Source organism: Dasypus novemcinctus, chromosome 11, assembly GCF_030445035.2.
Source record: "Dasypus novemcinctus isolate mDasNov1 chromosome 11, mDasNov1.1.hap2, whole genome shotgun sequence".
Lineage (NCBI taxonomy): Eukaryota > Metazoa > Chordata > Mammalia > Cingulata > Dasypodidae > Dasypus > Dasypus novemcinctus.
Window position 1 is genome coordinate 122,516,815 of NC_080683.1, and position 15,057 is coordinate 122,531,871.

Below are 15,057 nucleotides of genomic sequence, written 5' to 3' on the forward strand. Positions count from 1 at the left end.
TGTGGAGATACCACCTTGACATCAACCTGGCTGCTCCTAGAGGCAGATGGCTCAGGAGGACTGGAGGACTAAAAATCATATGCTATGGCTGCAGAGAGGACACAATTAGGAGGCTTGAAAAGAAACCAGCGTGTCATTTGCTTGATGAGCTCAGACTGTAAGAGCATGACACTAAAGTTAGAATCCAGGGCTATCCATGGAGGTATGAGAACTTCCAAAGAGGCAAGGCTAATACCGGAAAGAGCTGAGCATCCAAAAAATGCCACAGACAACTGAAAAGCTCTGTGTCCTGGGTAAGAAAGAAACAAGGAAGTTTAAGTAAAAAAATTGGATAAATGTAAAAGGAAGTGGAGACTGTAGTAGAAGCCTATAAGTTTCAGAGCCAAAATATTTGCATTTATTTACACTGTGGGAGGCAAGAAAAATATGCCATAATGTCTATTATTTTTCATATTTCAAAGAAGCTTCCGTGTGATGATGAAAAAACTTTGCAAGAGGCTTGACTCCTCAACGAACTGCTACCGGAATGTGTGTGAGCCTGAGAGAGTGTTCTTTCTCTCCTTTTTGGAGATGCGCAATGTATAAAACGATAAACCACCTGAGGACTTACAGGTCATCTGAGGCAGTTGGTGGAAAGATTGTGCCTGGAAAGCACTGAGCAAAGACTTTGGAGTGCTACAAACATGTGGAGCTGACCACGGTGTATTGACCATGTATCATTTTTGCTAAAGAACAAACCTTCAGCCTTCCTCAATTTATTGTATTCATAGATTCATGAGGAGGGAGTGCTGCATCTGGCAGCTCGGCCTCTCCATGAGTGAGCAGAAGGCAAACTCTGTGAATCTTCCAGCTGTACCCCCACCACTTATCTTTTTAAAAATATTTTTCATTGAAGTATATCATTCATACGTGAAGATTCATAAACAATAAGTGTATAGTAAAGATTGTGAACTTACAAAACATATATAATATCATATAGGGGTCTCATACATTACCCCTCTACCAACAGCCTGCATTGCTGTGAAACATTTGTTACAAATCATGCAAGAGCATTCTCAAAATATTACTACTAACTATAGTCTCTATCTAACATATGGTGTATTTTTCCCCCAACCCACCCCATTTTTAAAAATATATTTTTATTATAGAGGTTGTAACTTGCAAAACAATCATGCATATGTGTAGAATTACCATACAATACCCCTTTACCAACACACTACACCATGGTGGAATAATTGTTACAGATTACAAGATAGTATCATCAGACTGTTACCACCAGCCATGGTCCATAGTGTACATTTGGCACACTTTTTCCATACCCCTGCATTATCAACATAGTACATCTTTGGCATTGATGCAAGAGTGTTATAATAATTGCGGTTAACCAATGTCCATAGATCACACCAATTGTAGTTTTCCCATGCTTCTCCATATTCCCACCACCCTGCAATAGCGATGTACATCTGCTTTAGTTCACAGAAGGACACTCTTGCATTTGTACCGTCAACCACAATTCTCACCACCTCTGGGTTACCATGTTATTCAGTCCCTAGATTATTCTCTACCTTTCTTTCAATTGACATTGACTTCCACCACCCTTTTCAGCCAAAATCCCATTTATAAACCAGCTGCTACTCACTATAATGTGTTACCATCAACTCTATCCATTTCTGCACTTTTACAGTCAAGTTAATTGAAACTTCTACATATATTAAGCATCACTGGTTATTCTCAACCCTCCTCTGATCTCCAAATAACCTATACTCTAGGTTTTAACTCCATTCACTTATTCTTCATATTTAGTTCATATTAATGAGACCACGCAGTATTTTGTCCTTTTATATCTGGCTTACTTCACTTAGCATAGTGTCTTCAAAAGTCATCCATGTTATCATGTGTCCCAGTTTCATTTCTTTTACTGCAGCATAGTATTCCATTGGATGTATATGCCACATTTTGTTTATCCATTCATTGGTGGATGGACACTTGGATTGTTTCCATCATTCGGGAATTGTGAATAATGCCACTGAACATCCTTCTATATAAAGAGGTCATACAACTCAACAACAAAAGAGCAAGCATTGCAATTTAAAAATGGGCAAAAGATTTAAATAGACATTTCTCCAAAGAAGAAATACAAGTGACCAAAAAGCACATGAAAAAATGTTTCATATCACTAGCTATTAGGGAAATGCAAATCAAAACAACAATGAGATAGTATCTAACACCACATAGAATGGCCATTATTAAAAAAACAGACAATAAGTGCTGGAAAGGATGCAGAGAAATAGGAGCTCTTCTTCGCTGTTGGTGGGATTGTAAAATGGTGTGGCCTCTGGGGAAGACAGTTTGATGATTCCTCAGGAAGCTAAACATAGAACTGCCATATGAGCCAGCAATTCCTCTACTAGGAATATATCCAGAAGAACTGAAAATGATGACACCCCCATTTTTGATGGCCCTGGTTAGGGTTATGTGGTGTGGTTTCTTCATCAGTTCCCCACATCTTTGTTCCAGGCGCTGAACCAAGAACTGGTGATCAGGAATGCATAAATGCAACCTTAGTCCTCAATGGATTTGTATTCTAGGCAGGGCCGTGACATCTTTCCTGGGTGAAATACTTTTCCTTTTACCTGGTGCACATTACTGAGCTCCTCTTGCTTGAATTGTGGTAGGTATTTGGGGTTGAGAGTGAGGATGGAGCCAGGTGCGGCCCCTGAGGAGGTGGTAGGATGTGGGGTGAGTTAGTTGTCCTGAAAGAGTCCAGGCTGTGAGTAAACAGACCTCAGTTCACATTCAGGCTTCACAGCCCAACTGCTCAGTGACGTTGGGCAAGGCAGCCCCTTCACCTTAGAAAGAAAATAAAATCTAACATCTGTTTATTTGTTCGTTCATTCCTTTGGCAAGAATTTATTGACTGCCAAGTAGTCAGCAGTGAATAGAATATACAAAATCTCCTGCCCTCATAATGGAGCTTAGATTATAGCATGGGAGAGGTGAGGGGTGTCAGACCTGGTGGTGAAGGACAAAAGGCAGGGAAGGGGTTTAGAAGGTGCTGGGAGGAGGGGCTCCAGCTTTGGACAGAGCAGCAGTGAAGGCTGTAATCCTGGCCAACACTTGAATGAGGATCTGAGGGGAGTGAGGGAGCCATTCTAGGAAGTGAGGGGATGTGAGGATGAGGGAACGAGGAGATGTAAGGAGATGAGGGAACAAGGAGGTGAGGGGATGAGGAAAGGAGATATGGAGACGAGGGGACAAGGAGACCAGGGGACAAGGAAGTGAGGGTATGAGGTGGCAAGGGGATAAGGAGAGGAGGAGACCAGGGGACAGGAGCCAAGGAGACCAGGGGATCTGGATGTGAGGGTATGAGGTGACAAGGGCAAGGAGACCAGGGGACAGGAGGTGAGGGTATGAGGTGACAAGGGGGTGAGGAGAGGAGAACACTGGGGACAGGGGGTGAGGAGACAAGGAGACCAGGGGATCTGGAGGTGAGGGTGTGAGGTGACAAGGGCGAAGAGAGAAGGGGACAAGGAGACCAGGGATGGGGTGAGGAGACGAGAGGGCAAGGGGATGAGGGGGTGAGATGAGGTAAGGGGATGAAGGGATGAGGGGGCAAAGGGATGAAGGGAAGAAGGGGCGAGGAGATGAGGGAAGGAAGAGATGAAGGACAGGGAGAACAAAGGTTCCACCTATGTGCCTGGGGGCCTGGGGGAGGGTGGGCTCAGGGTGGCCGGGGCAGGAGAGGCCTCATGGGACGTGAGAGGGACCTGGGCCTTCCTAGGATGAAGGCTCTGGAGGATTTTGAGCAGTGGCGTGATTGACCGTAATGGCTTCCTTTGGGCTGTCTTGTGACATGGACTGAAGGGGAGTGAGAGAGCCAGTGGCCAGGCGAGGGATGCCACGAGTGGACCCGGTGGATGGTGGGTAACACCAGGAACGGCCCCTTTACACTTGTGACAAGGGGTAAGGAACAAGCGTGAAGGCGACCTCAGAGGGTGCAGGGGAGGGGGAGGGACCCTGCCTTGGCACTGGGGAGGTTTCCCGTTCACTATCTTGCTTTCCTGTGTATTTTCCTCCCGTAACTTTTCTTGAGCTTCAGCCTTTCTGTCAGGCATGTCTGTCCCAAGCGAATGCAGCGGGCAGGGTTTTCCCTGACTTTCTGGGCTTCTGTCTTGTCTTGGGCTTTTGCTTGTTTGCTGTTTTGGGGTGTACAGGAGTTCAGTTGTCCTCTCTGTCTCCCGGGGGACAGACCTCCTTCTCCTGGGTGTTGGAAGCCAGCAGGTCTTTGGCCCAGATTGTCCACCTTTGCAGTTTTTTACACTCCTTTCATTGTCTCTAGCTGCTTTTGTGTGGAGGGCAAATTCTGGGAGGAGGGTCACTCCCGAGAGGACTTTCCCAAGTCAAACTTTCTCAGTCAAAATAGGGCCAGGGACTCACAAGGAGGGTGCAGAGAGACTCTAAAGTTCCTTGGGGAGGGGGTCAGGAAGGACATCTGGAGATTCTCTGACAGCTCCCAAAAGCTGAGCTTTTCTGGCCTGCTCAGCTAACAGTGGGGTAGTGCAGCCCTTCAACTAACTGTTCCCTGCCGCCCTGAGGGAGTGGTGCATCTTTAAACCTCCCCGCCCCCACTCCTGTCCAGGAGGTTTGAACGAAAACAAATGCTGCCCTCAGAGCCAAGGTGTAGCAGGGGTGGGGGCCAGGCGGTCCCAGCATTCCAAATTTGCTAATCAAAAGCCAAAATCATTAGGGGCCCATATAACACAGTGAACTCTGTGGTGAATGATGGACGGTGGTTAACAGTACAAATAGGAGAATGTTCTTTCGTGAGCTATAACAGATATTTAATACCAGTACATGGTGTTAATAATAGGATGGTTTATGGTAAAAATACACCAAATATAAGCTATAGACTATAGATAGTAGTAATGTTATGATGATGTTCTTTGATCAGGTCTAACAAATGTGTCACAGCAATGTAAGGTGTTAGTGATAGGGTGATGGATGGGAATCCTGTATGATATGCATGACTGTTTTAACTCACAACTTATCAAAAAGTAAAATAAAATAAAGCCATGATCAGTGATCAGCTGTGCACATCCCTGTTCTTGGGGAAGAGGATTTTCATGTCCTTTTCTGTCACCAGAAAAGACTGGACTGCAGGGTGGGCTGCCATGAGTGGGGGATGTAGCCACTGTGCAGAGGAGCAATTTAAATTCTTTAGTGGAAGTAAATTTAACACTGAGATGGAGAAAGTGGCCAAGGTAGCTGCTGAGGATGGGAATGGGAAGAAGAGATGTGATGTGGGGGCGTTTTCAGAACTCGGAGTTGTCCTGGGTGGTGCTGCAGGGACAGTTACCAGACATTGTATGCCCTCCCATGGCCCACTGGGTGGACTGGGGGAGAGTGTGGGCTATGGTGTGGACCATTGACCCTGAGGTGCAGCGGTGCTCAGAGATGTATTCACCAAGTTCAGTGAATGTCCCATGATGATAGAGGAGGTTGTTGTTATAGGGGGAGGAATGGGGTGAGGGGGGTTGGGGTATATGGGGACCTCATATTTTTTTACTGTAACATTAAAAATAAACTAAAAATAAATAAATTCTTTACTGTAGTTTATCAACCTCTTTTGCTCTTCCCTGGATGCTGTACAGTATTCTTCTGGCCTCCAGGGTTTCAAAATAGTTATTTGAGACAGTTTCTAACTGTTTAATAGTTGGTTTGGTGGAAGGACCACGTCCTGGAGCTCCCTATGTCACCATCCTCCCTGGAAGTTCTCCTGTTAGTGTGCTTTGATCTGATGCCATGCTTTTGGCAAATGCTGAGATGACCACATTGTAAGCCAGGCATGTCTAAATGTATTGGCATTTCAGCACAATGCATGGTCATTTAATTGTCTGTTTTTTCAATTTGTAATTTACTAAATGCTTTGTATATTAGCCATTAATAATTATTTGTTAAATTTTTGTTAAATCAATTGTTTGCTTAATTTGGTGTTCAAAAATAATTCATTTTTTATGCTAATCTCAGTAATTTAAAAAGTACCTTTAATCCTATAAAATTTTAAATAGCTCATAGTACCAGTTAAAAGCCACTCCCACCCATTTAGCTGGGAAAATGCAGTCAGAATACAAGCCCTGGGGGATTTGCTCTCATTAGTTGCAGATTAGGATGGAGTCTCTGACAAGGTCGCTCTGTACCTCATCAGGTGTCCGTGGAGCTTAGCTTGGTTGTACCATCACTTTGCGAGGTATATCCAAAGGCCTTCTTGAGGAGACTATTCTTCCTAATTATGTACTGAGCTTAATCCTGTGCATATGAACTTGGCCGGCCGCCTTTCCTTTCCAGAGCTGCTGAGTGATTATTTCTGACAGGAAAGTTTGTTTTTTCTTTCTCTCTGTCTGAATGGATTGCTTCCCAGCAGAGACTTGCAGCTTACGTGCCTCGCGCCTCTGTCATGAGCTGGAAGAGCACCAGCCATTGTCTGCACCAGGGCCTGCTTTCTACAGCACTTTCTGAAATCCATCAGCTTGAGATGCAGCTAGTCTACCTCGCACTTAAAGGACAGATTTAGAAAAATAGTTCCAACCATCAGAGGGAGCTGCGCTTACTGAGACTCACCCCCCACTGTGGGCGGTGGAGGGTAGTTCCCTGGGTGTTGTTTCTGAGAGGAGTAGGCCCAGGGGAGGGAGGAGAGTGAGCCCCAGGGAGGGGGGAGGGGGGCCCCAGGGGAGGGGGGAGGGTGAACCCCAGGGGAGGGGGGAGAGTGAGCCCCAGGGAGGGAGGAGGTGAGCCCCAGGGGAGGGGGGAGAATGAGCCCCAGGGGAGGGGGGAGAGTGAGCCCCAGGGAAGGGGGGAGAGGGAGCCCCAGGGAGGGAGGAGGGTGAGCCCCAGGGGAGGGGGGAGAATGAGCCCCAGGGGAGGGGGGAGGCTGAGTGAGCCCCAGGGGAAGAGGGAGAGTGAGCCCCAGGGGAGAGGAGAGGGTGAGCCCCAGGGAGGGGGGAGAGTGAACCCTAGGGGAGGGGGGAGGGGGAGCCCCAGGGGAAGGGGAGAGGCTGAGTGAACCCCAGGGGAAGGGGGGAGGCTGAGTGAATCCCAGGGAGGAGGGAAAGTGGTCCTCAGGGGAGGGGGGAGAGTGAGCCCCAGGGGAGGGGGCAGGGGCACAGGGGCGCTTTCAAAGGCACTGGACGTGTGATGGTGGCGTACACCATGGTGGTGGAATTGCTGTGGGATGTTCAGATGTCCCCTGCAAGGAAGGCACTGGGAAAAGGGCAGAGGAAATGCCTGTGGAATTCACTCACCTGATCTCCAGTCCCCAGTCACCGCCCCAGAGTGCTGAAATACCTTTGCACTCAGGCTTGACCTTGACAAGGGGTACAGCTCTCAGAAGCTAATCAAGTGTCCTTTTCATGGTATATTTAGTGCCATGTTTTTTGCATTTTTGTACTTTTCCTTGGCAATTTTTCTGTTTAAAACGCACCCCCCCCAAGCGTAGTGCCAAAGTGCTGTCTAGTGTTCCTAGGTGCAGGAAGGCTGCAGTGTACCTTAGAGAGAAATACCGTGTTGGAGAAGCTTCATCCAGGCATGCGTCGTAGCACTCTCAGCTGAGAGTTCAGTGTGACCGGATCAACCATCTTTGTAAATAAGATGTCTTTAAACAGAAACACACACAAAACAAGTTTATGTATTGATTGGTGGATGAAAATATTGTGACCAGAGCTTCATAAGAGCCTAACCCTGTATTTCTCCTAGAGCAGTGGTTCAGTTTTTGCTATTTCATTGCCTCCAGTGACTTTATAGAATATAACTACCCCTTGTAATGAGAATTAGCTGCACACACACACACACATATTTCTACTCTAGCTCCCTGGATTACATATACATTTATTAAAGATTGCAAGGTAGTTATGTTCTCTAATTAGAAAAGAGTCCAAGTAGATTTTTTGGTATTTTTCCTTTGTATCACTTACCCTTTAATTACTGCTCTTATCCTCAGATGGACATCCAGTGACATGAATCTAGATCAGTGCCCTTTTCCCACCTGTGCTCTCCACAGTTTCCTTCATTCCATGATCCACATCATCCAGTTTCCGTTTCTACCACTCAGAGTTCTGTCTTCTTGTTTCTTCTGTCTACAGTGTCTAAAATTCGTTTTAAATTAAGCCCAATCTTCAAGATAAACAGTATGGTGCTCGTTACAGTTAGTCTTGTGAAAATACAACAAAAAACATGACCCACTATGTATTTCAGTCCCTGAAAACTTAAGACTCTGAAAGGTTGAATTAGTAAAGGCAGTTGCACTGTGACCTTTTCAATTTCATAGAAATAACTATTTTATTCCTGACTTAATATGCTGCTTTTCCTATGATGGTGCATTCTTGGATCTTGCCTGAGGAAAGATAGGCAGTTTGGCTAAAATGTAAAAGCTGAAACTAGTTAAAGTAATGGCATAGCCTGATACATAGGGCAAGGTTTTAGTGTAGTTAACTTTAATCGAGAATGTTGAAGATGATCTAAAATAAATTAAACCTATCCTGGAGGAACTATATCATATATGTTTGGGAATAAATGCTAGAAATTTAATGAATTTTCCCTACAATATAAACAGAGAATATTTGTTTAATATGTTCCAGAGAACAAAGGAAAATAATATTAAGTGAATTTAATCACACCACTCATATGTAAAAAAGATAAAGATATTAATAGAATTTAGGTACATTTCCATACTTGTGGCAATGAATACCAAACCTGAAGTGACACAGTAAATCAGCAATGATTTCCTGAAGAGCACGATTATAGGGATGGGGAGAAAATGCAGATCAAATTAAACAATAGAGAATATTCTAGAGGAATAAATATTGAAGTTACTCCAAAATATCTGGGATATATCACATTCAGATCAATCCTCATTTATATTTCTTGGAAAGATAAGGTACATTTGACCACTTCATTTCTGCATGTGATACAAAACAGTAAGAGCAACCAACCTGCTAAGAACTCAGAGCCAGATGGTGCATGTGTCATGCTGAGATGAGGGCTGGAAATGCCAGCGCTGTGAAGTGGCTGGAGCCGAATAACATTTCAAAGTAATCCTGCTTAAGAGCCGCTGAATCTCTGTGTAACTTTTGCCTTTTAACAGCTAAAATAATGAAAGTTGCAATAAACAGCATGATATGTATAGGCCCTGGAAAAGCACAAGTAAAGTATCATTAATGTGATTTAATTGTCAGCACACATCAAACTCTGCTAATAGGGACCAAAATCTAACGTGATCTAGTAGTACTAACAAACTGCTTCTTAAATGAACAAATAACCAAAACTCAGTCCATGTTCTTTCCAAAAAAATAATGGCAGACTAGTTCATAATTTTTAGAGATTATTATTTTTAATATTAGACACTGTGAGTTAAAAAATAATTTTTAAAAATCCTGCTGTTTCCTAATGTTTGGAAATGAGGATAAAATTGTTCTGTGGTGCCTCCAATCCCTGATCTCTACAAACTTACTTTGGGGCAGTCATCCATAGCAGTTCAGGTCAGGCAGGAGACATGCTATGATCCCACGTAGGGGAACGCTGGGGGAAGTCTCCAAGCGACCATGTAACTGCAGAGACGGTGTTAGATGACACCATCGGATAAGAAAATTCTGTAGAAAAATAGATGACTTCATTTGTACATACCATGAATCATATAAATTTGGTAAAATGTTTAAACTATTTATATTTGCAGAAATTCTTTTGTGTTTCTTCTCTTCTGGAGTATGAGATCCTCTTTCTCTCATTTCATTTTCATTTTAAGGTCCCACCCCTTACTTTCTTTTACTTCTTTGTAAAAACTTGTTTCCAATGAATCAATTAATCTTTTATTCATTTTCCAAGGATTTATTGAGTAATTTAGCTCCATGATAAATCAGTTTTTGCTTCCTGCATTTTGAAGCTCTTAAATTAGGTATATTCACATTTGAGATCATTAGGCCATCGTGATGAAATGACCCTTTTATCTTTATGAAATGCCCCTCTTTATTCTTGGTAATATTTCTTGTCTCGAAATCTACTATTTATATTAAAATAGCTCCTCTGGGTCTCTTATGATTACTGTTTGTATCCATTTACTTTTATTTTATCTGCATATTGAAACTTAAAGAGCATATTTTGCCTTTTCTTTTGTCCAATTTGATAATCTCTATCTTTTAATCAGACATTTAAAACCATTTACATTTAAAGTAACTATAGCCATTGCTTTCTCTTTGTCCCATCTGTTCTTTTTTCCTTTTTTCATTCTTTCTGATTTCTTTTGAATTTTTTGATATTGTTAATATTCATTTTATTTCCTCAGTTGGTTTATTAATTGAGGTAGACACAATTTCTAAAATGGACTTCCAAAGCTGTCCCACCCAAGACCTGGACAACTATAAATAAGATGAGGTATCACGCCTGTGATTGTGTCATGTTATATGCACACTTGACATTAAGAAAGGGAGATTATCCAGGTGGTTCTGACATTATCACATGTGCCCATAAGGGCAGAGATCTTTCTCAGGCTGGTGGCATGAAATAGAAGAGGAAACAGAAGGGAAAGGTCAGAGATGGGAAGCACAAGAAGGGTTTGACATACTGTTGCTGGCTTTGAAGATGAAAGGGGCCACCTTAAAGATGAAATCCACTGAGAGTGACCCTGGCCAAACTAGGAAACGTGAGCCTCTTGTAAGTAATTGGATTCTACTGACAACCCAAAGGAGCTTGGTAGTGGATTCTTTCCTTGAACTTCCAGATAAGAGTCCAGCCTGGCCAACATCTTGATTTCACTGTTGTGGTATTATAAATACAGAACTCAGCTCAACCCACCTGGTTTTCTGACCTACACAACTGTGAGACGATACATTGATGTTTTAAGATGCTTATTTGTGGTACTTTGTTATTCAGCAATAGATGACTAATATTAGGTTTTAGCTAAACATCTCTTACTTTTTTACTGGCTGCTCTATATGTGTCCTTAACTTATCACAGTCTGCTGTCAAATAATAATATATCATATTACAGATAACCTAAGAACCTTAACAGCACATCTTCCATTCCTCCCTTCTTTTCCTTTTTGCTATTATCAAACTCTTACTTCTATGTATATTACAGACTTCACAATATATTGTTATATGTTTGCTTTAAATAGTTAACTATCTTTACATAATTTTTTTAAAATGAGAAAAATAAATGTTATATTTGTTCACATATTTACTACGTTCAGCAATTATCATTGCTCTGTATACATTTGCATTTATATCTGGTACCCTTTTCTGCATTCATTTTAACATTTCTTACAGTGAAAATGTCCTGACAATGAATTCTCTCAGCTTTTATTTGTCTGAAAAAGTCTTTTGCCTTTGACAATTTTTCCCTCTTGGAGGACTTAATTATCTCATTCCATTATTTTCTGGCTTACATTATTTGATGTGAAAAGTTGGTGATGCTTTATTTTTCTATATGTGTTAAGCCTTTTTTCTGCAACTGCCCTTTAGATTTCCTCTTTATCCCACATTTTCAACAATATGACTACAATGGTTTTCCTTCTGTTTTCTTCTTGGAGTTTGGCTTTAGAATTTGCCGCCTGTAGTAGGCAGAATCTAAGATGACTGCTGATGACCTTGTCCATTTTAATTCCAGCCGTGTGGGTGTGGGAAAGCCTGTGCCTGTGATTAGATGTCGTTCCTGTGATTGCGTTATTTTACATGGCAAAGGAGGACTATCTGAGGTGGGTTGGACCGCATCTGGTGCACTGTGGCTGATTGGAGGGGAAGAATTCCAATACCTGAAAAAGTTGGTTCATATTTTTAGTGAAAATTTCTAGTTGTTTATGGTGGGCCTGTAAGTCTCATACCAGTTACTTTATCATGGAATTTTTCAGTGAGCAGTGGCAGTGAATTCGCTTGTCTCTGGGAGGTATTGCCACAGGTATAAGCCAGAACCTTTCCTCTTGGACTTGGGCTTCACCACATCTCCATTCCCGGCCTGCATCAAATAAAGCAGTGGTTTTCCATCATTGCCACCGAGACGAGGCTCTACTCCCTGTGCCTATGAACAGAAGTCTCACGAAGTTTTGCTGATGCTAGGATCACTAGGCTTTTTTGAGCTTACCAAATTCTGCTATTACTAGCAATCTTTAAAACTCAGGTAAACTGAGCTGAAAGGAAGGGAACTGAAAGAGATTAACGAACCACATTTCAGAAGTTTAAGAACACTTTTTTACCTTTTGTTTCTTGAATTATTTTGAAATATTTCAGACTAGTGAAATGCATAGAGAAAAAAACACAACAAACTTCTGTACACACAACAGTCAACCTTAGAAATAAAATATTATCAGAACAGTTGAAGCCTTTCGTGTCCTTGCTCCAGTCATATCTTCCTGTCTCTAGAAGGACCCGTATCAGTGTTACTAATTCCTATGCACTTTTTCCTCTTTTACTTCATATTCATGCAACTTTAAATTTATTTTTGCATTTCTTAAAATTTATTTCAATGGTTTCGAGATGCAGTATTCTTTTCAGGCTTCCTTTTCTGTTGGTAGGTTTAGCTTTGAGGACTCTTCTTCCCCTTGGTCTGTGTTCCAAGTGGACTTATTCCACTGCCGACATGGACATCTACAGAAAGAGCACTTGTTATGTTTCCTAAAGAGTTTTACAGTGAGTTAAAATTGTATCTTTTACAAATAGATCATCAATGGATAATTTCTACTAGAAGGTGGCAGTAACTTCCCCTGAATCCAGTCTTGGTGCTAAATGGGAATAACTAAGTCCAGGGAATACACCTCCTACCAATTCCGTAATTAGAACGATGACTTGCTAAGCTGTCAAGAGTCCCAGCTCGTCATCGGCAGGGCTTTTATCGCCACCTCAGGAATTTCACAAGTTCCTGGCTGTAGTGAGCCACTGTTGGCCCCTGTGATCATCCAAACAAAATGTAACTGATGCAAGCAATTCAACTTGTAATTGATTTGACAGTGTATAACTGGCAGCTTTTCTTGGTAGTGGGGGGAGAATGATGTGGATATATGCATTTATATTACTTTGGAAAGATTTTATTTTATAAAAACTGAAAAACTGGAAAGGTGATAATTTAGTCCACGTTTGACAATGGGAGATTGCTTCGTCTCAGAGTCTTGATTTGTGCATTCACTTATTTCTCTATGACTCAAGAAAGAGCAGCTTAGAAAAATGCTCATAGTGGAACCATTCCCTTGAGTGGGGAAATCTCTAGATCTGAGTGCGTTGAGCCACGGGGAAGCTTTCTTCACGTCATAATTACCAAGTTTATTATTCTGGCTACCATGTCCTTTTCACTTCATTTCTTAGACATTTGTTAAACCCAATGGTCAATAAAACGAGACTGCAGATTTTGACGTGATATTTTACACTATTGGACCGCCATCTTGATCAGATGTGCATGCATGCATGTTTTGCCCTTGTCCTCAGGTGAGCAAAAAATGGATCAGTGCTTTTCTCATGTAGGCGTTACAGCTAGACAGTTCTCTCTTCTCTGTTTGCAGGACCAGCTCTCTCGATGTGTGTAGCCCATTTGCTGTCGCGCGCCTGGTCCCCGTGGCGCTTGTTGACTAACGCGGGCTGTTGTCTCCCTCCAGGTCATCCAGGCTGTCTTTTTTGGGATCTGCGTCCTGACTGACCTTTCCAGTCTTCTGACGAGAGGGAGCGGGAGCCAGGAGCAGGAGAGGCAGCTGAGGAAGCTCATCGCTCTGCGCGACTGGATGCTGGCTGTCCTGGCTTTCCCAGTCGGGGTTGTGAGTATGCTGCGGCAGGGTTAACTACCAAGGGGACCCGCGTCCTCCTTCAGACTTCCGGAAGGAGGTGCTCCCTTTAGGAGGTCTGAAATGGGCGGTCCTGGGCCCGCAACCACTCCAGTATGTTGGAGCTTGAGAGAAAACCAGCATCAGCTCACACCCCTTCCCGGCCCCAGCTGTGCCAGCAGCTACGCACTGATTCAGTGGATGCTGCTGACTGTTTGGGTCTGTTCTGGCTTCCCTCATTTTCTCTGTTGCAGTTTGATCCCCTCCGTCACTCCACTTCCTTCACGAGTCTGTTAATCGCCCGTCATCTGTACCTAACGCATCTCGAATCTATAGCCAGGTGCAAAATGAGAGACTGAGGGCCGGTAGAGGTGTTACCTAATTCAGAGTCAAACCTTCCCGCCATTTGCCAGGTGGATTTGGGGTGGTGCAGAAGTCCAGGGACCAGTGTGAGCAGAGCCAGAAAGCGGGTCTTTAAATCCACCCGATGGCTCTTATTTCTGTCTGCCAGGTCTGCAGCTGGCAGAGACACTAGGGTTGCACTGACCCCACGTGGGAAGTTTGTAGCGCACCCGAACTGTCGCTGAAATGCTTTTCCTATGCAGTAGGTTGTATTTTCAGATGCGACAGTCCTTCGCTCTCAAGAATGACAAAAGGGCCAGGAAAGAATACAGGGTCATGCTTTCATCACTTTCCCTCATCCTTGCTTTCTGAAAACCTAAAAAGCGTGCTTAGATTGCCGCCAGCGAGCAAATCTCTAAAATTCTATTCCTTAACGTAATGGAGTTAAATGCTTTACACACTAGTTTTTATTTCCCTCTTTGAACTTGCCTTATAAAATTTGAATACATTCTATCAGAAGAGCCATCTAAGAGAAAATTCCCATTAACATGAAGTATAAAGACATCTATTTCCTGCGTAAAAGAATTACCAGAAAAATCAGTCTGTGTGTTTTCTGTTTCTTTTTGCTCTTCCTCCCTTGGAATTCCTACAGAAAAGGTACAGGAAAGGAGCATCCCTACCTCCGGAAGTCCTCTGGGCTGGAGGCTGGGCTGCAGGAGGAACTCACCACACTGTTTGCTGGTAGCTGTGCCTGTCCTCCTTGCGTGTGCTGCCAACTCGGGGGAACTTCCCAGCACCCTCTCAGGACCTTGTTGCTCTCCTCAGGGATCCTTGCGTGTGACGTTGGGAACCTAACATTGCTTTGGGGGAAGTTTCTCTGACTTCCTATACCCTCTCGTCAACGTCCAGGTCCCTCCTGACTCTCTTCC

The 15,057-nt window shown here is 43.3% G+C and overlaps 1 protein-coding gene across 3 annotated transcripts in view; it reads left to right on the plus strand.

Annotated features, from left to right (window-relative positions):
- Positions 1–15,057, plus strand: part of AIG1 (androgen induced 1) — a 256,874-nt gene that overhangs the window by 59,903 nt on the left and 181,914 nt on the right. For all 3 annotated transcript variants that reach the window (XM_004452026.4, XM_004452028.4, XM_058307576.2), the window contains exon 2: positions 13,625–13,780. In XM_004452026.4, the coding sequence (XP_004452083.1) occupies positions 13,625–13,780 (156 nt within the window). The remainder of the gene's footprint in view (positions 1–13,624; positions 13,781–15,057) is intronic.